Here is a 20,031-nt window from a genome sequence, read left to right as displayed (position 1 = left end):
TGCTCTTTCAAACTTTATATGACCACTAAACATTTTTACATTTGTATTTTCATCATTTCTTTTTTAATTTGTTCTCACTTCTTCACATCTTCACTTCATAATCATTCTTCGCCTCATCTCCTGAACTGTGAAATGAGCTTATTTATTCCTAATATTGTTGCACTTATCACTGTCCTGAGACCCTCCTGTCTCCGGACACCTGACAACAAGCCAGCTAAACAACAACAGCGGGTTATAAGCTAACACTGTGGTACGGCGGTCACTGTAGCTAGGATTATGAACTTGAATTGGGAGGGATAAAACAATATTCAGTTGACTACAATCTGCTGACATCTAGTGGTGACATTTTACGCACTGTACCTTTAAAAATCTATAAGAATTTCACATCCTTAATATGCTTGTCCCAGGCACATAGCTCTAGCTGTGAACATAGAAGCTCCACCCACCTACTGTTCAGTTTGCAAGGGCCAGCCAATCAGAAAAACTTTCTTAAAGGCAGTGAGGGTGAACTGTGGAATTAAACTAAGGCCCGCAACGAGATACAGTAAGTAAGGCTAAAAAAAAACTATAAATCCTGCAAAGCTGATCTAGTAGGGTGCAGCTGGAAACCTTTTTCCAGGCTTTTTTAAGTCTGACCACGTAGAGGCCCTCATATCTGAGGTCAAAGGTTCAACGCAAAGTTTACTACAAGAACACGAGTGAGCAACAATACCTGTATGTTGGTAAGGAGAGTCTCTATTGATGACAGGCCGTCTGGGAAGAGAAAAGGTGAAGGGAATCCCGGAGGCAGGGTCTGTCCAGCCAGTGACAACCGCTCGTAGCTATCTCTTGCTGTTGGGGTGCACATTGGGTTGTCCTCTGCAAAGAAAAACAGTAACAACAAAGACTGATTGATGATTCCTAAAACTAAAAGTTGCTCCACTTGAAAGTAAGTGGTCAGATATGTAAGCAGCTTTTTTGTTGGTAAGCTAATACATATTGATCCTGAATCAAGTTGACCAGCAGCAATGGCTGGGCCTGTATTGATCTCTAGGAGCCAATCCCAGCTATCCTTTCCACTCAGAAATATAGTGGACAGATTGCTCCCTTGGACATTCCTTCATATTTTTTTGCCTCTTCTCTCAGCCTGAATGGTGGGGTTGAACAATATCAACCAGGACATAAATCCAGCTTCCCCCATTTAAGAGATGTCATGTGGACTCCAAAAAATCAGAAGCAGGCCAGCAGTTTGACCCCAGCGGCTTGGGCTTCCTTTATGTATGCACGCATGGGTGACTGTCAAACTTAAGATGACATCATCCTCCATTCATCACCGGCAGAAGGGTAGGGCCCTGCCATCTGCTGTCCAGCCTCTCCACCGGGCCTCAGAGGAGGAAGGAGGAGCTTTAGAGGGAGGGGAGAGAAAGCAGGAGGCAGAGCGGCAGAAACACGTACAGCCTGGTCAAACTAAAACAGTATGTCAGACAGTGCCGTTTGCTGCCCCATCAGATCTGACACATGTTTTTGCCCAGTGAGCTTTTTATCAAGCCAGGAATTTCTAAGTGTTACCATCTTGCAGAGAGACACTTTATTAAACACATCCAAGTCTAAAAAGGTCTCCACAGGAAGCCTGCGCCATCAGCTGTTTAATTGTTAATTTAATGAAAGGGGGGAAAAGTTTTATTTGTAATGTGGAACCCTGGCTGTGTTGTGCACAGCACCTCTCTGCTCTCATCCAGTATTCATATCTGTTTATGTGGCAGGCTGAATCTTGAACAAACAGCGAGCGGAGCTGAACAGCCCTGCCTCTCCCTCCCATCAATATTCACCAACGCCAGCCAAGTGCTGGGAACAGCTGGTCTTACATTAATTAGTTTAAAGTATTTATTTCACCCATCCTCAGAGCAGATTGAGCAAAAACATTGGAGATTATTTCAAGCATCTGCAAATGCCCTGGAAACATCTCACCGCCAAAAGTCGAGTGTTAGAATTCACAGTTTAGGTTTGTAATTTGGAGATCTTTTTTTTCCCTTCTCCCCCCTTCTCTTCCTGAGTGGGGAAGATGGTGAAATATGCACCGCTGGTCCGTGGAGAGAGTAAACAACCTTTCTCCTTTTTCAGATGGAGTTCACTCCTGTTGATTAATTAGAATGGATGGTTGCCTAATGGATTAAAATTTGTTTATAATTTGACTTCATAAAAATAATGAATTGCCTACTTTTAAGAAGCCACTCCTGCGGTAATTTATTTTGTTTGGTGCAATCCTGTCTGCATTCCGAGGTGGGCGTCTGGGTGGAGATATAAAATGCACCCTCCCTTATACAGTGGCACGACATGAAAGTCCCATTTTATCTCAATAAAGTAACTAATCAAAGATCAAAAGCATTACAGTTGGCTCCAGCTCAGGTTGATATAGATGTATTGCGTGCATTATATGCATGCATCACCCACCTCCAATAAAATCTCCATAACAACTAGAGACGTTAGTAGACCTCGGGGAAAGGTCTGCTGTTGTAGCTTTGTAATTGATTTGTACTGTAGGCACTTTGTCCCTTATTTAGTGTTGGCATTAATCATAAATCATTGCTTTAACAAACTCCGGCTTCCCACTCAGCAGGCCTCCCCTCCAACACAATGTTGGATCACAGAGAATATTTGATGGCTTTGTTGCAGGGGAAACAACCTGTCATGCTCTGGGAAAAGCAAACAGCGTGTTTTGTTCGACAGACTCAAACTACCGTACAGCACCTCTTGTCAAATAACATTTCCACCAGGAGCTGCACATAAATAGTGGCATTTTCACACCAAAAAAAAAAAAAGGTGGGGGATTTGGGGGATCTAATAAGTGGCTAATTTCATCAATATAATCAAAAGTGGCTTAATGAAACTCAAATGTAAATTCCAATGAACACGATGTAAATCCGCTGGTTTCCTCTGCTTCCAGTGTTAAAGCGCCCCCAACTCCCCCACCCACCCACCCAACATTTCTCTCTGTGCCTGGCTGCAAATGCTGGCACGTGTTTGCATGTTTATTTCTCACCATCGCTCCAGAATCATTGACTTCAACTTAATTACAGCGACAGGCATTGGAGTGATGGGGGCCGGTGGAATGGAGTACTCTGTTTCCAGGTGATATTTCTGCACTAGCAAGGCTGCCAACAGCAGCTGTGACAGCCTCTTGTGCTTACCGTACGGTAAAGGTACAGTTAAGGCCCCCCGACTATGAAATACTGTGTGGAAAAACACTCGCAGGTCACCCCTGTCACAAATAACATTTCATGCACAACTGTTTCGGTGGATAATAGGAGCCACAAATAAAAATGGGACGCTGTAAATACAATGCATTCTGAATGAAATGCCATAATTTAAAACAACGTGTCCCCCCCACCACCGCTGCTGCCACCCTCCTCCCCTCTCCATCCTCCTCCTCCACCCTGTTCTCAATAGCTGCAGAGGGAGTCCTTGACAGTGTGCTAGCAATGATGAATCACCTATCCAGTTAATTTTCTCACTCCTCATGTGTTGTGCTGCTAAAACAGGGGCCCAGGAATTGACTTGACAAACTATGAATGTAAAAAATATCACTTGGAGGGATCTGGGCTTATCTCCAATTTACATGTTATTAGATTTGTGTTGCAAGCGGCACTTGGACCTCGCAAAACTGAAGCAAAAAAGATGGGGCACATGATAACCAGAGATAAAACATGTCTAAAACTCACTTGAAAGCCTTTGAAACATTTGATGGAAAGTCGCAGGGAGTGGAGGGAAGCAGAGGAAACTGGCCTGATTTAAAATGTGACAGACACACATTGCAATCTGTGGTAAATCTAGAAGAAACCTTGGGAAATTTAGCTGCAATCTCTGGATAAATAGCTGTAATTGACCTTGGGAGTTGAAAATGTGCCATATGTTTCTGGTTCCTGTGTTTGAAACTGGGTCCCTCAGGACATTTCAGCTGAGTACTCACACGAAGGCAAGCGTGAGCAGGAGGAGAGGAAGATACGGGGGGGGGAAAAAGACACACAAAAAGAGTGAGCGAGAAAGAGGACAGAAGGATGCCGGCAACAGAGAGATAGATGTTTGAAGACCGAAGACGGATGGATAGATAGGTGAGGCACGGTCTGAGGTAGAGGAGGCTGCAACAGAAGAGTGAAAGAGTGACAGAGACGTAGAGAGATAGTAGAGAGAGGGAAAGAGAGAGGGAGAGCAGAGGTACATTTGGCTGGCCAGTCAGTGTGATATATTGACAGGTGAAGCCTTTGTCCTTGCAAACCTGTGTTCCTCCCAGCAGGAGAACTGAATGCTAAACCTGGAGGTTGTCAGCACAGGAAACACAAAGCAAGGCAATGCTTTTTCACTGCACAATTACATTTGATTTGACCTGCCAGGGCTGTGGAGAAAACCAGCCTCCTTCAAATGGAGTAGTTATGACCTCTCGGACAGCCATTAGCAGCAAACACAGCATTATTCAAGCTGCACTTAAAGCGCTAGGTTCGGAAAAATCTTGTCAAGGGAAATATCTGCCTTCTCGTACGAACGTGGCGATGCAGAGCTGGGCAAAAAAAAAAGGGAGAAAAAAGAAGTTGCATGCAATTTGAGCACTTGAAAAAAACATGAGCCTTAGCTGATCTTGCACATGATGTCTGCACTCTGGAGGAAAGGAAAAAAGAAGAAAAGTCAGCTGTAACTGCGAGAGAGTTTTAAACAGGTAGCGTAGCATGTCGTATGCTGATTCTAACAACTGTAACCTCTGCAAATGCGATAAAAGCAGGTTTCCTTTCCTCGCAGAATAAAATATGTACACGATAGCTTGCGATCAGGAAGATTTGGATGGCTCGCAAGCATGCTCGTCCTAAGCAAAGTGTTTGACGATCCATACAGGACGAATTCTTTCGGAAGACTATCCCTTGCATATGCCGCGCATATGTGTGTGTGACATGCCGTATATGCTGCGAGGAAAGAGGAAAGGCTCACATGCTCGGATGTATGCAAAACTCTCAAGCGGACATACACATTCATTACACGCACGCACGGCATACACACTTAATGTGCCCTCATCACATTTAAGCTAATTTCCTTTTCATCACGGAGAGAGGAAAATGAGTGTTTGCCCCATCCCTGCTGGGGGACAAAGTCAAGAGCCCCGGTCGGTTTGGGCTAGATTAACAGGTAACATTTGGCTCCCACTCTCTTATCACAGCATGAAAATCAAACCGCGTGTTTTTCCTCCGTCGCTCTCTCTTTCTCCCCTCCCTAATGTTCCCTTCACTTAGAGATGAAATCGCTTGCTGCACAAACCCATTTGGAGAGAGGAGAGAAGGTGAGTGGGATAATCAGGCTGGCCACTGGGCCGTGTTTCCTAAATGCTCTCCAAAACATTACTGTGCACAGGCATAAAATTAGCACCGGGACCTTAAAATGTTGACATTTAGCATGACTTTTTGGAGAGTGACACCCTCATATTTTCTTGTAGGATATCATTAAATTTCAACTGCCCTATGGCTGTGCCTTTCCATTAATAACCAATTCAGTGTGTCACTTCTCCCTCTCTCACTTTCTCTCCCCCCTCTCTCTCTCCCGCTCGCTCGTGCCACCTTTTTAAAGTAATGAGTCCATTGCTTTGCTTTAATAAATTGAATCGTATTCTCAAGGCCATATGAAGATAGAGCCACAGATGGACAGGCTGCATGGAGGAAATAACCATAAATCCTTTACTGTCACAGAGGCGGTCTGAGGTGACAAAAGAAGAAGATCGCAACCCTCGATTGGTATCGCGCCGAGATTACAAAAGACACAGTCAAAGGTTGATTCTGTCTGTTAAAACTGTGTTCTCCTAGCAGGGGCAAATATACCCATTGATGCTCTCGTCGCTGATGCCGGCTTGTGGTCAAACGTAAGAAACAACACAAGGATCAGAATACTGACAGGTGCTTGTCCCAAAATGTTTTGGAGGGTACGCTGTGCATAATGGCACAGATTACACTCTTATGGTGCAGTTAAGAGAGATTTTGTCCTTTGTTTAACTGTTAGCTTGGAGAAGGAAGGGGAGGGGAAAAAAACAGGGAGAGAGAGAAATGGAAACAGCGAGAGCAAGAGGCAAGGGAGCAGGATCTGTGTTGACTTCCATTCAGGAGGAAGATATCTTGTCTTTTTATGCGGCCCATGTCATATTTATTGCATAAAGGTCAGAGTGTTCATTTGTTCAAAGTCAGCGTTTTCCCTCTCTCCTCTCCTCCATGTAATAAATGCAGGGGCTATGTCATTATCGGACCTCTGAGGATTACAGGCTTGGCTGACTGTGATGACTGCATAAAAGCATACAGGACTTTTGTTTCTGCCAGCGCACAGCTTCAAATGAGCTCTTAAAGAGAACAGTAGCGGAGGCAAAATGGCATTTTGTAGAGAGAGACGATCGCAGTTCGGATGGACGAAAGGGGAAAGGAGCGAGTTGGTTAAGGCTAAAGATTGAGGGGCTAAAATCCTCGCTCTTGGTTTTAAGTCAGGCCAGTGGTGGCGGAGCAAAATAAACTTGTGGCTCAGAAAGGGAAATGACAGGAGGGGGGCTGACTTGAGACTTGAATAGATTTCTGTAATTCACCTATCGACTCTGAGCCCAAACTGTCAAGAAGATAATGCTTGGAGAAGGACATCACTGCGAGCAGCTTTGAAGGTGTTTAAACTGTCTTTGCATATTGACCTCTATTGTCCGGGCCCATTTATTAACAGAAGAATCCCAGAGATTAAACTGGCCTCAGCTATCGATTGGCTATTTTGCCCAAATCATTCACATTTCAGAGGGGGGATCATTTGTACTGTACACCCCGCTAAGCTGCCTGACCCACTAATCATCAAGCCATTTATTTCTCTCACTCTTTGTTTAGTTCTCCTTTGTTTGGCATTTATTAATTCATTAGAGCAACTTCTCATGCAGCTTAACTTAGACGGTGACTGGGGAGTCCTGTTTCCAGCCGATAGCAACTTACATTCCAGCAAAATATGCCACCGAATATGCGCCCGACATCACAATACAGATGCCAATTACATATTGATAATTAAGCATTCAAACAAACAAACAGAGAGGAAATCCCCCATAATCACCAGGTTTTAATAGAACAAGTATTAGCTTGGCGTGGTTGGCCAGATAGCCTGCTGCTAGATCAGAGCTTTGCTGGGTTTGAGAGGAAGGGGTGGGGTAGGGTGGGGAAGCAGAGGAGGGGTGGTGGGAGGGGGGAGACACATTGGTGTCATTGCCTGGCATTGCAATCCTACAGGGAGAGGCTCTGCCGTTCTGCCGCTACTGCTGAATGACTGTCGACGACAGCTGGCACTAATCCAGACTGGATACACTGAGCTGCTTTTCTTTTCTTTTTCTTTTTTTCCCCTTCTCTTTTTAAATGAAGATGAAAGAACAAAAGAGAAAATGGGAAAATGTAAACTTTTAAAGAGGGCCTAGCTTAGGAGCACTTGCGCCGCGGCTGCCTGGTGAGGAAGCGGCAAAAAACTGATGCAAATCCATTAGCGGTCCTGTTTTCACAGTAATAAAAATACTTAAGAGGTTTTAATAGGAGCGACGTGTTAAACGTGTGGAAATCTGTTTTGATAACATTATTCATAACAGTGGCTTTGCGCTGTGTGAATTAATAACACTTCATTTACAGACGGAAGAAAGCTGGCATGGTATTTCCAGTTAAAGAGATTAATTTTTAAAGACCTAATTGACAGGCTGGGGTTAGGCAGGATAAGCAACAGACTATAAGGCTGCAGCTGCAAAGTCAAGGTGACTGGAATACTCAGAGAAAGGCTTTCAAAAAGCAGAATAGAGAGGGAGGGAGTGAAGAGAATTAGTCCTCGAGCACTTTTCCCTCCGCCCCCCATTCTTCCTCTCTTTATTAGGAATGATTTACTTTCTCAGTGAAAGGATATAAAAGCTCAAGTATAGCGGCGTAATTATCGGCGAGTGAAAATTTAAAGGTTTGACTCACAATGTCCTCAAGTCTGCGAGCAGACTGCCAGACGATAAGAGTGACTGTGTTGAACACTCGGCATCCAATCGGTTGTGCTTTATGGGCTTTGCCAAGGAAGAGCACACAAACAGCACTCAGCTCTGCAAGTCTGTAAACATGATGGACTGTGGCAAACTACTAGGGCTGGTGTTTACCTTGGCAGAGCCTGGCCTTGGCATGTTGGTAGCATTGCTTAATTACTGTTTACATGTAAATATTAAATTATACAAACAACCCCACAGAATGTCTCGGAAAGCGCAGAAACACACATTCAGGGTCAACCTTATCTGTCTGCAACAGTTGCCACCGCTACGATAGGCATTGTTTTGAATCGCAAATTTTCTGCATTGTACATAATCTTCATAATTGTTTAGTGCTGTTGTCCAAGGGCATTCAGGTAAATATGTTCCCATAATCTGCATAATAGCAGATGCTCAGATATGTAAAACGCACCTTGTGTTCTCAGAAAGGAAAAAAAAGACGGGGTTATTGTTCAACAACAACAGTTTCATCAGGATAAAGGAGCGTGAGCATTAACGTCTCCAGTCAAGACAGATAGATGATTGCTTTGATTACGGGGCCCTGCTTTCCTGACGGTCCTGAGCAGCATATATAGTAAAGCACTGGTGCCTACTGTGCATCTCTAGTATGGCTGAGTAAAGCACTTGTTCATTTGCAGTGAAGGGTAACATGAAACAGGCCTGAGCCTTCTGATGGACAGGGAGATTTCACCTTCGCCAGTGAATGATAATGCATTATTAAATTTGCCTCTCTGCTCACTAGATACACTTAGCTGACCACAGCATATTTATCTCCCCATCCGAGGCTCACGTCTTGGCAGGAGAAAGCATTCTGTCACTTTTGAGGCATTTCAAAGATTAAAAAGAACCTCTCTCTTTTCAACGTTCCTAAAAGCATCCCCACCCACCCCCCCTTTTTTCAGTGAAATGTGATTAGCAGGAGATGGTGTCACGCAATGGAACATTCATGAGAGGGGAGAACAAATATCCAAATGAACTCCCATGTCCTCGAGGAATAGCCCCTCTCTGCACCATCAGCAATCTCTCTCTCACACGGGCTGAGGAAATTTGATTGATCCTCTATTGAATTATTTTTTTGCACTCTTTCATTTCAACAGGACGCACTGACAAGTTGTTTGATCATAAAGCATTATTGTCTGCCAAGTCACATTTCAGGGCTGTGATGGCTAATGATCTTGCCTCCTGACTTAGGGAAAGTCAGGTAGTCAGCATGTGTTTGAAGCTCGCGATTCCAAGGACATCGGGAGGTACTGAGCAAAACACTATACATTAAAAGTCAGGGAGATGAGAGGGAAGGAGCTCGAACTTTTAATGATACTGTACGGCGATACCATCGATGTCAGTGGAATATTTACGAAAAGAGCACAAAACTGACGCCGAAACTTTTGCCTGACCCAGAGTCCCCTGCCTGCCTTTTTATCATTGCAAATGCTTATGCAAAGAAGGAGCAGAACAAAGACTACAAAGGCTAGAAATCACTCTTTTGTCTTTTTTCATCTTTTTTTTTTCTAAAATGTTCCCCTTTCTCTCGCTCGCTCTCTCTACACGAACCCATGAGCGTCCACAGGTCCTTGGCCAAAGCAGCTGTATGGAAACAGACTGATGCTCGTACCTGCTCAGTTTGATCTTTGAGAGTGCAAGCTGGGGCTGCGGACAGTGCGCCTAAGCAGCGTCCTGACAAACAAAAGGCGAGACAAATCAACTTTGTCCATTGTGGTCACACCAGTGCACAGTGCATTGCCGACTGCTTGGATGATAGCAGGTATAGGAGAGGATGCACCACCTAGGTGACATAATGCACCACAGGCTTCCATTTATGCTTGAGAGGAGATTAGGAGCGCATCTCCTGTTGTGTCAACAAGTATACATAACATTCACCAGCGAAGTGCCAATATCATATTACTAATGATTCAGCCGCTTTTAAAATATGGTTTACAGAATCGGCTTACATACTGTACTTGCCTCTGCACGTCTTGTCAGGCATTTTAGCTCGGTGCAAAAGAGATGTGGCATGTTTACCTGCACTTGGGGGTGGGGGTTAGAGCTGTTGATGGGAAATTGCTTAAACTGCCACGTTTTTTTCTTCTTCTTTTTTCTTTTCTTTTCTTCTTTCTTTTTTTAAACAGAAAACACTTCAACATACATACTGTACATATGGCTTGTGTTTCAAACACCTTTTCCCCAAGGAAATAAAATGATAGCCAGTGTTTGATGTCCAAAGTAAGTTTACAGCCAAAAGGCTCCTGTACCTTTCAAATTTCCCCTTGTTTGTCAGCTACCTGCTGTTTCACGAGACAGAGGCTTGTCGGAAGCTATCGCCGCAGACTTTCTGTTTGAAGCAATTCAATTAGTCACATGTGAGATAACACTTAGCTTTCTACTAGCCTTTTTATTTTTTCTCCCCCCAACGTATCGACTAATCTCTCTGTTTTTTTTCCTCTTCTTTGGCAAAATTTGGACAAAAAATAATCACGTTCAAACAACAGCAAAAAAAAGCCCTACCATCTGGTTGCTCTGCACTTGGTGACACAACTTTGGGAAGTGTCTGTTTTATACGACAACAAACAGCCTTTGTCCTTCATCACCAGAGATGACATGAAAAAGATGAGGCATGCTCATAGGATGTGAGTGCTGAGGCATTATAGGGGCTGTCTCTGAGGCGTCTGACTGTTTAAATAGTCTCCATATGAGCTGGGGCACTGCATCCGTCCTCTGCAGCCAACCTGCTCCCCTTCTTAGAGTGCATTGCAAGAGATTAATTTAATGCTCTGCCAGGATCATAAAGATCAAACAAGTGGAGAGATATCATTAAACCATTGGAATGTTATCTCATTTATCTAAACAAACTGATGCGATGAACGGCCTAATTAAAAAGCTCGCCATAAACAAAGCTTCGGATGGGGAGGCCTCTCCCCTCTTTAACAATGGAACACATTTATTTTATTAATCCAATGCATCGTGTATCATATCATTACAGTTCAATATATCTATCATTAATTTTATTCCCTTCACTTAAAGCTTTTATTGGAATTACTTTGGTTATTAGTTGGTTCTAATGTATTGGTTACCTCTGTATTTGGCTGCTACAATCTCTCTTATCTCGCTGCATAAACCTGTGCATGTTATTCAAATTGCCTCATTTATTATGATAGCTTCCTCATGTAAATTGTGCTGACTGCTCGCCCTTGCACAGTCCTCATTAGACTAATGAAAACCTTCAAACGAAAAAACTAAACAACCTGCCAAATAAAGGTCTGGGGTTATTATGAAAATTACAACTGTGGGAGCCGGGAGAAGCTCTCTTCATTAATTCATGCTCAGCAAATTGGTAACTAATTTAGTTGCACTCCTCTGCATTAATGGGTTATTTTATAAAAATGTTTTCCACAGCCCGAGACCTCTGGTGCACACACTGAAGAGCTCAGAATCCTAATCAAGTCCAGTGACATATTAGGAATTGACAATCTCAAAGATAATACAGCGTGTGTTTGCTAGTAGATGTGCGCGGGTCAACTAGTTAGAACTGGCGCGGATTGCTCGGTCATTTGCTTTCTCCTCTAATATTGTGAAGAAATTAGAGTCATTTGTGTTGATTATCTGAGTGTGGAGGAGGTACTTCAGCTGAGAAGGAAGATTTCTGCTGCTGAGGAAACATTCAGTTGATTTATGTGTGCGGATCCTTGGTTAAACCCTCGTTCTTTGTTTGCGTTACCCCGTTAGTGCAAATCTCTCCTTGTTTCACATACGAACATGCACGCACACACACACATATGCTCGCACACGTGCAGTTAGACGGTCTGTGACCCATAAATTCAGCTCATGATCCTGCTAATTATTACTATTCACTGCTTCACACCCTGTGAGTGAAGGTCTAACACTGATCTTCACGTCAGCCTAGCCAACAGGGAACATACAGCCGAATGATTTCCATAGTGGTTTTATTATCATTATCAACCTCGCCCCACCCTGCATCACCCAGCACAGCTCCGCTAAAACCAACAGAGAATACTAAAATCTATTATTTGCTTCATTTTGTATTTAACCTGCCATGCTTAGTAGATTTCTATCTGCTTCTTTTCTCATTTTCCTCTTCTTCGTAATTCTCAACAACAACATCGTAATAAATTTATAAAAGCAACTAATAGCGTAAAGGCTAATCGGCTAATTCTGCATTTTATTTTGGTAGGAAAGATTAAAAACAATTGGTATGTGTGGCAACAAATATCATATCTAAAAATAAATAATTAAGTAAAATAACTGAGATGCAAAATCTGTGTGGAAATCAGACCAAGCTGACATTTAGTTGCACTATTAAATGTTTTTGTAGTTAATTAAGAGAACTCCAGGGGTGTTATTAAATCGCAGCATGTGCATTACAGGGGGCTGATATGATGTTGCAAATGTAAAACGTCCAAAGCCAGGTAAAGACACTTTCAAAGAGACCCAACAAGCAAAACACATGTGTGCAGTTAACCTATTTCTATGTGCCTGTGCAACAATGCGCACTAAACAGAGACATGAAGCCACAGAAGCAGCAGCACAGTCTGACATCATGACAAATTAAGGGCAGGAACAATCTTTAAATTAAAGGTTTAACATTTCTCAATTTTATTGCCAATATTCAAGGACTCAAATGGACTTTTAGGGCCCTTTTCATAAAGCTCTAGAAATATAACATTTTTCTTTTGATAATGGCATGCAGACTTTTCCCTTGTGGATTGTAAGTTTCTTTAGAAATCTGTGCAACGATGACAGTTGTAATGGTGGCAAATGTTGCTGCTGGTACAAAAAGTAAATCTGAGTTTATGAAACTTTTTGCTGCTCTTGACAAATTACACAAACTAGTGTATGACCTATTTAAAACAGGCATATGCAGCAGAGTGAGCAGAGTGACTTCACTCATTCATGTCAGGGGGAAAAGGGTTGGTCAGCAAAATACTGTACACACCTGATCTGCAACAGTTCCGCAAGTCTGGTCTCAAACTGCTATGCAGATATATGATATAGCCTTGAAAGACTTAACTTTACTTTTCACAGTTGTGTATGCATGTCACAGCATTAAATTACTGCTAAGATGAGCAATGCAAGTACTGATTTTATAAAAGGACAGCTCTAATGATGCATTCACTCAATGCAAAATACCCAACATTAGCCTGATTGTGCAACAAGAGCTTGATTTTTATTAATGGCTTTATTTTGCATACTTTACCTACGCTGATAAAATGCACATCCCAAGCATTCCAAAAACAACCCAACATCGTGTGGAATTAAGCTTTCATACAGATTGAGTTTTGAGCTGCAGTGAGAGAATGAGCTCCACCTGCAGCTCACTAAAGATGCCATAGCTAGAAGGAGGCCTTCTGGATAGGTTTCCTATTGAAACGTCAGTGCAAATCCTCAACTGCTTGTTTAAGGGGGAGTAGGTTGCGGTCACTGCGGTTGCCACATTTTGAGAGATTGCTGTGGAGTAAAGTTTGTCAGCCCTCAGGGGTTCCCTAATGGCCTTGGGCCCAATGCCCATTGCCTGTCTTGCCTGTTCTCCAGCTGCCTGTCTGACTGCTGTAAAACTTTAACAGAAAATAACTTTTACTCAAAATGTGAGGAGCGCTCATCCCAACGACTTAAAAGTCCACACGGCGCTGCCTCGACCCCCACAATTACACACCTGCCAAGTGTGAAGAGAATCTGATGAACAGTTGATGAAAAATGCAAAGAACCAAAAGCCGCACAACACACACATACAGAGATTTCTTCATTTGTTAGTGAGACTAGTGAATGGTCTGTTTAGTAAGAGTGTTAATGAAGCCCATCCACGGAGAATCTCTTCACTTTTTGTTAACACTGTTTCATAGAAATTCGTTGCATCTCAGTAAATAGGAATGGATGGAGCTAAAGGGAAGGTAATTTTGCCTAGAAGACGCTAGCATTATATTATAATTAAGTATTGCGTATATATTGTATGTATGTATGAATGTATGATTTGAATGTTCTCCTACTGGATGAGTGGACTGATCTTGGTGAAACTTTGGATAAACATTGTCTAGCCCACTGTGAGTCCCATATATGTAAGTATGTGTATGTATGTAGTTTGCTAGTTCCTCTAATGTATGCTGATATCAGACTTGAAGATTTACAGGTCCACACTAACTTGATGGCACCTTTAAATATTATCAGTAAACATTGCTTAATTTTGCTGGCTGTTCATGCAAATTTCTTCAGACTTATCACTGCAATTCCTTCGGTCCCCAGTAATGCACCTGCATTGTGTGAAGTCAATTTTAAAAAATGTCTGTCAAGAAGTTTGAAAAACACACTGAAAAACCCGAGATTGTGGCCATTCAAACTGTAACTGTTCAGCTTTCTCGAGAATTTAAATGACATAATTGAGGAACTGAAGTAATTTGTCTTGGTTTCCAACACCAAAACAAACCAAACAGAAAAAAAAATATGTAAAAAAACAACAAACAACAAATAACATAAGAATACTTTATGTGCTCTTGACTCATTTCAACTATACTACTTTTACTGTAATTTGTGGCCACACTATAGTTTCTCTCCTGTCGTGTGATCTGTTTCCTCAAATATGGGCATGTTTCACTAGCTCTAAGTTCCTTCCCCTACCTCCAAAACATTCTGTCAGGCTAGAAGAAGCACTGATAACGAAAAACTAGATAGCCAAGATACCCTCATCTAAACAACACTTGCTCAGAGGCCTGGACTGCCCTTCAAGTCTAAAGTATATTAGAAAAACAGTTGTTCAGACACATATAGAGCATGTAGTTGTAGACTAAGGCTACGTTCACACTGCAGGTCTTAATGCTCAATTCCGATTGTTTGATCAAATCCGATTTTTTTGTCTGCTTGTTCACACTACAAATAAAATGCGACAGCAAACGTGCTGTAGTGTGAACGCTCAAAGCGGCCCACATGCGCAAAACAAAACTTCACACACAACGCGCTCTGTTTAGACCCAGAGCAAACAGTATTGTTTGACTGATGGCCCTTAATATAAAGACTTCGGACTTTACGTTTCCCAATTTTTGCTTTAAGTTATTTTGTTATTTACATAATAATGTAGATAACCTAATAATTATCCTTATTGCTGTTTTAGAGGAGCGGTGCTTCAAAGGATAGTTGCAGATTTCTGTCAGAATCTGCAGATTATACAGTACAAATAAAATGTTCACGTTTCTCCAACGTTGTCTTCCCAGCAGTTTCACGGATGGCCAGGAAGCGTTCATGATGTCTTCTCGGGCGCTTCTCCGGAGCTGATAATTGGCGTCTGTCTTGTGTCAGTGACGTAAAAGACGGATTAAATGCGACATGACCGTTCAAACAGCAGTCGCTTTCTAAAACATCGGATACGTATCGGATTCAGTACCACATACGAAAGTGACCCAGATCGGATTTGAAAATATCGGATTTGTGCCCTTCACACTGTCATACCATGATCGGATATGGGTCGCATAGGGTCAAAAAAGTCGGATTTGATGCGCTTTCGCTGCAGTGTGAACGTAGCCTAACATTCTCCCAAAAAAATCTTTCTAACAAGAAATCTTAGAATGAGAGGCAGAGCCTTCAGCTCTCAGGCCCCTCTCCTGTTGAACCAGCTCTCAAGCTCCTGGTGGACTAGTTTTCTGCACTCACCTCTTTTCACTCCTCCCCTGTTTATACGCCACTACTGTACAACTATAGTGTGTGTTTGGTCTTGTCTCCCATGGTCATGGCAGATGGCTTCCCCTCCCTGATCCTAATTCTGCTGGAGCTCTCTTCCTGTTAAAAAGGAGGTTTTCCTTCCCACTGTTGCTAAGTGCCTCTCATAGGGGGATTGTCTGATTGTTGGGGTTGTCCTTTTAATTGTGTACAATAGAAAGTGCCTTGAAGCAACTGTTGTTATGAATCGGCAGTACATACATAGAACTGAACAGAACGGGGCTGAGACTTGACTCACCTTTATCAGCGTGCATCCTCTTTGCTTCATGGCTCATGTCATGGGCCAGGTCTCCCTCTTTAGGTCCCGGTGCGATGTTGGGTGACAGGCCAAGCAAGGCTTGGTTCATGGAGAGACCATTGTGGTGTGCGGCTGCATAAAAAAATCAGAAAAAAAACATTATTAGCTAGACAGGAGCTTAAATCTTCCATCTGTACAATCTGTAAAGCCCTTTAGAGGTTTTTTTTTCTTTATTTTTTCTTTATTTGTGTTAGTAAATGTGCTGTGAAGCAATATATAATACGTACGTATCCTGTCTGAGGAGCTTTCTGTGTGGGCTGGGGAGCTGGACACACTGCTGCTGCGGTGGGACGATGGGTGACTGCCTGGCCTCCTGTGGTCTTCTAAGGAAGGAGCAGGGGAGGGACTGTCCGGCAAACGTTCCTGCAACCCCAACAGCCACAAAACCACACATGCAAAATAAATATCCAGCGCAGGCTCGAGTGTTATGCCACGAGAAAGAGGGAACTGTGTTTACAGCAGCCAGCTGTTATTATGACATTGCTTGCTTTCTCTTTTAAAAATTTACCTTTATAACAGAGGTGACCATTCTGGAGGGCAGACTTTGGCCCTGTGCTGCGGCGGCCATATTTGCAATGGTGCTGAGGTGGTTCATCTGGCTCATTGCCATAGTGACAGAGGCTGGGGGCAGGCTGACTGGGATCAGAGGGTGTGGCATCATCATGAAGGGGAGTTCCAGGCCTGAGACACACGAAGAGGTCGTTGGTTACTCAATGATGCATATTATGAGTGAGCTACCCACAGGGGAAACTTGGCTGAAAACTCAGAACCTGCTGGTGTTAATTCAGCAATCAGTAATTCCCACCACTGAGATCCCCTTTAAAATTGGTGTCCAATAACACTAAAGCTTTACAGAGCCATGCGCCAGGAAAAGAAAGGAATAATTCAGATTAATCACGTCTCGGGTATCTTTCCATGTTAACATAATACACATAAATGTTTTACAGCACGTGTTAATAATAGATACTACTGCAATAATAATAAAGAAAATGGGGACGATAACTATACACACAGTCATTCAAAGACCAAAGTTTACACTGCAATAAATATGCATCAATTATTCTATGATGAATAAAAAGGGGCAAATTATGGAAATTCTCTCAATATTTACATATAAAAAAATATCTCGGTAAAAACAAGGGCAATCTTGAAAGTCATTACCCAAATGACTAGTTAAACGCGCTAATGACAAACAAGTAGCGCTAGGCTACAGTACGGCAATGACTTTAGGCTAATTATAGCCGCCGACAGTGCAGACCAAGAGACAAAGAGAAGAAGAGAATGAGACTAAAAAAAAAGAGTAGGTCGCATTCAGCTCACCCAATAATGTGATTTTCAGGGTTTTTTTCTCTATACGAACACACAAATTATTCCATTACAACATCAGAGATATCTTACAAATGTTCTAAATTATTCAATTGCTGTCTGGCAGTAGACGCCTAATTGGGGAAATTGAAGACATTAGCAGCGAGAAAATGTAAAGAAAGTCTAATAAAGATACTGCGGGTGGGGTGCGGTGGAGGGGGGGTTGTAGCTAGTCAAATAGTGGCCCTGAACTGCGCTTCTGAATGGCTTAATGAAAACAAGCCAACTTTCAAAGGACATGAGCACAGACAGAGGGTCAAAGCTAGGTGTCTGTATCCCCCTCCCCTCCCCAGCCATGGCACCCCCCCTCCTTCCCCCCGCCCGCGCTCTACAGGGACTTTGAACTGGCAGGATCAAAAGTGACTGGGAACAGTTTGGTCTCATTCCTCCGCCACTCAGATGCTTTTCCTCAAATGCTTTAAAGAAAACCTCATAGACACTATTGGATCTGATCGAGCCTCTCTGTAGATTTTTTTTTTAACTCCTTTTTTTTCTGTCTTTCTTGGCAGCCCGGTTCAAGGTAAAAAAGAAAAAAAAGAAAGCTGTGTGGAGAAAAAGGAGGGGAAGAAAAAAAGATAGCACACTACAGAAAGCTATCCACAAAACAACTCCACTCTTCTTTTTTTGACAAAACATCAGTAGCCAAAGGGCAAGGAGATCTGCATGGCGAAGCCTCTAAAGAGAAGGACACTGGTTGAAAATGAAAGGACATGAGAAGTACTCCTCTCTGTCATTCCCCTCCTTCTAAAAGAAGCATTGATTTCCATAAGAAAGGTGGCATGCAGTTTCTCAGTGGCAAGTATTCCCAAACAATATAAAGCAGGGGAGATTAAAGAAAGGCGGAAGCCAAGCAGCACCTTGTATCAGCGCCTCTGCTGAAGCTCAGACTGAATCAATTACCACTCAGCAGGCTAAGCTCAATTAAAAAACACCACAGAGGGCCTGATTGCGGGGGTACTTACTGTAGGACAACATGGAGAGGTCTAGGCTACCTATCAGCCTTTCAAGGCCACTCAAGGGCCAGAGTGAAGAGACTTATTCTGCCTTTGAGGTGTCTCTATTACGCCCATTCAATCAAACGCAGCTACACACACATAAAGGTAGATTTTCACCATATCAATAAAGTATGAAAAAGAGGTGAAAAGTCACTTAAAACAACGCAGGTCTGCTCTTTGTTAGTAACATACCGCCACTTATCTTCCTGTCATATCTTTCTCTTGATGGTATGTGAATTTCATTGATGTGTCTCCACCTGACTGACAGGCTGGCGCGGAAACACAGGACCTCTGTTCGCTCTAAGGGGGTATTAGTCTCGCTTTCAGTGCCCGTCCAGCCCCTTTCTTGTCACCCCATCCTAAAGCGATGTTTCTCCCATAAAGACCCATTCAGGCCACTGTAGGGGAATGTGCCACAGGCCAACAAGGGTGCACCAAATCCTTTTATTTATGGCTGAAAGGAGCCAGGTGAGGAGGATATGCATTTATTCAAGGAATCTGGCATTTTCACAAGACAGTTAGAGTGTTTTCATCGCATTCATATGCAATTTCTTCTCATTTTCTTAATTTTTATTCTCATTTAAATGAAAGGACTATGAATAATTGCTACAATTTTTTTTACGTAGGTAATAATAAACAGAGATTTTTGCTTCTTTTTTTGTCCTTTTCAAAAACCAGAATGAAGAGACTCATTAATCGCTGTGATATTGTGAAGATATTCCAGTGGGCAAACTGTTAGAAACATATTTGTCAGTTTTCTGTTTATCTCTGAAATAGAAGTTCAGACCTGATGAGAGGTGAATTCCCACAAGCCCCCTCCCAACCACCACCTCTCTCTTTCCTGAAGGGCAGACAATGCATTTGGAGTAATTTACCTGAAGTAAGCCTGAGGGACCTGCAAAGGTGAACTCCTATTTACCATCATTAAAACTACAAATCACTTAATACCAATATAAACAGCTCAGCTATTATGTCGTGCAGTGCTTGGGAGTTCACGCATGGATAAGCAAAGATCTGAATCGCGGAGGATGAATTGAATGAATTAAAACAGCCCTTGGTAGCAACATGATTAAAAACCTGTTACATCAGAATCAAACCTCACGGCTAATGGCAGGTTTGTTACTTATTAAAAAAAAAGATTTGAAAAAAAGTGGGAAAAAATGGATTGATTGACTGTTGAACGATTTAAAAAAATGATTAAAACGCCAGCAGTGATTTATTTTGGTGATTCGTGCCGCAGTTAATCCTCATCGACACAGAACTTCAGCCTTTTTGGCCATCTAACCCTACGGAGGAAAATAAGAGGAGAGGAGCTAAGCCATTGTCATTGAAAATGGGATGAGAAAACAGCCGGGCCCCTTACCCTTAACTCTGTTGTGGACAGATTTCCCCTGACAAAAATTAAACTAGCTCCTACTTGGCACTTTATTATCTCTTCAACTGAATGATTTATTGTTTGTGGAGCGAAAGAACCAAAGAGAGGGGGAAGATTACATTTCCAGCCAAAGCTCAGGCCTGATCTCGTTTTTTACTCCCTCTGTCCAGGAAAAAAGCTCCCGACAAACAATAATGTCAGCTGTAATTGATCAGAGGTCGCTGGCTGGGCCTGCAGTAAAAGCGCACTATTTAAGCGACAA

At 42.6% G+C, this 20,031-nt stretch overlaps 1 protein-coding gene across 3 annotated transcripts in view; it reads right to left on the bottom strand.

Annotated features, from left to right (window-relative positions):
• dachd (dachshund d) overlaps positions 1-20,031 on the bottom strand; it is a 93,187-nt gene that overhangs the window by 9,891 nt on the left and 63,265 nt on the right. For 2 of the 3 annotated variants that reach the window (XM_084954726.1, XM_084954724.1), the window contains exons 4-7: positions 16,544-16,715; positions 16,262-16,407; positions 15,975-16,106; positions 713-858 (exon numbers count right to left, since the gene is read on the bottom strand). In XM_084954726.1, coding sequence (XP_084810852.1) covers positions 713-858; positions 15,975-16,106; positions 16,262-16,407; positions 16,544-16,715 — 596 coding nt within the window. Of the gene's footprint in view, positions 1-712; positions 859-15,974; positions 16,107-16,261; positions 16,408-16,542; positions 16,716-20,031 lie in introns of all 3 variants that reach the window. The other variant, XM_084954725.1, reaches the window with a different exon arrangement.

The sequence above is a fragment of the Perissodus microlepis genome, chromosome 16 (assembly GCF_051167445.1).
Source record: "Perissodus microlepis isolate ML-2025 ecotype Zambia chromosome 16, ASM5116744v1, whole genome shotgun sequence".
Taxonomy (NCBI): Eukaryota; Metazoa; Chordata; class Actinopteri; order Cichliformes; family Cichlidae; genus Perissodus; species Perissodus microlepis.
The sequence above is the reverse complement of the archived record's forward strand: the minus strand, read 5'-3'. Positions and strand labels throughout refer to the sequence as shown.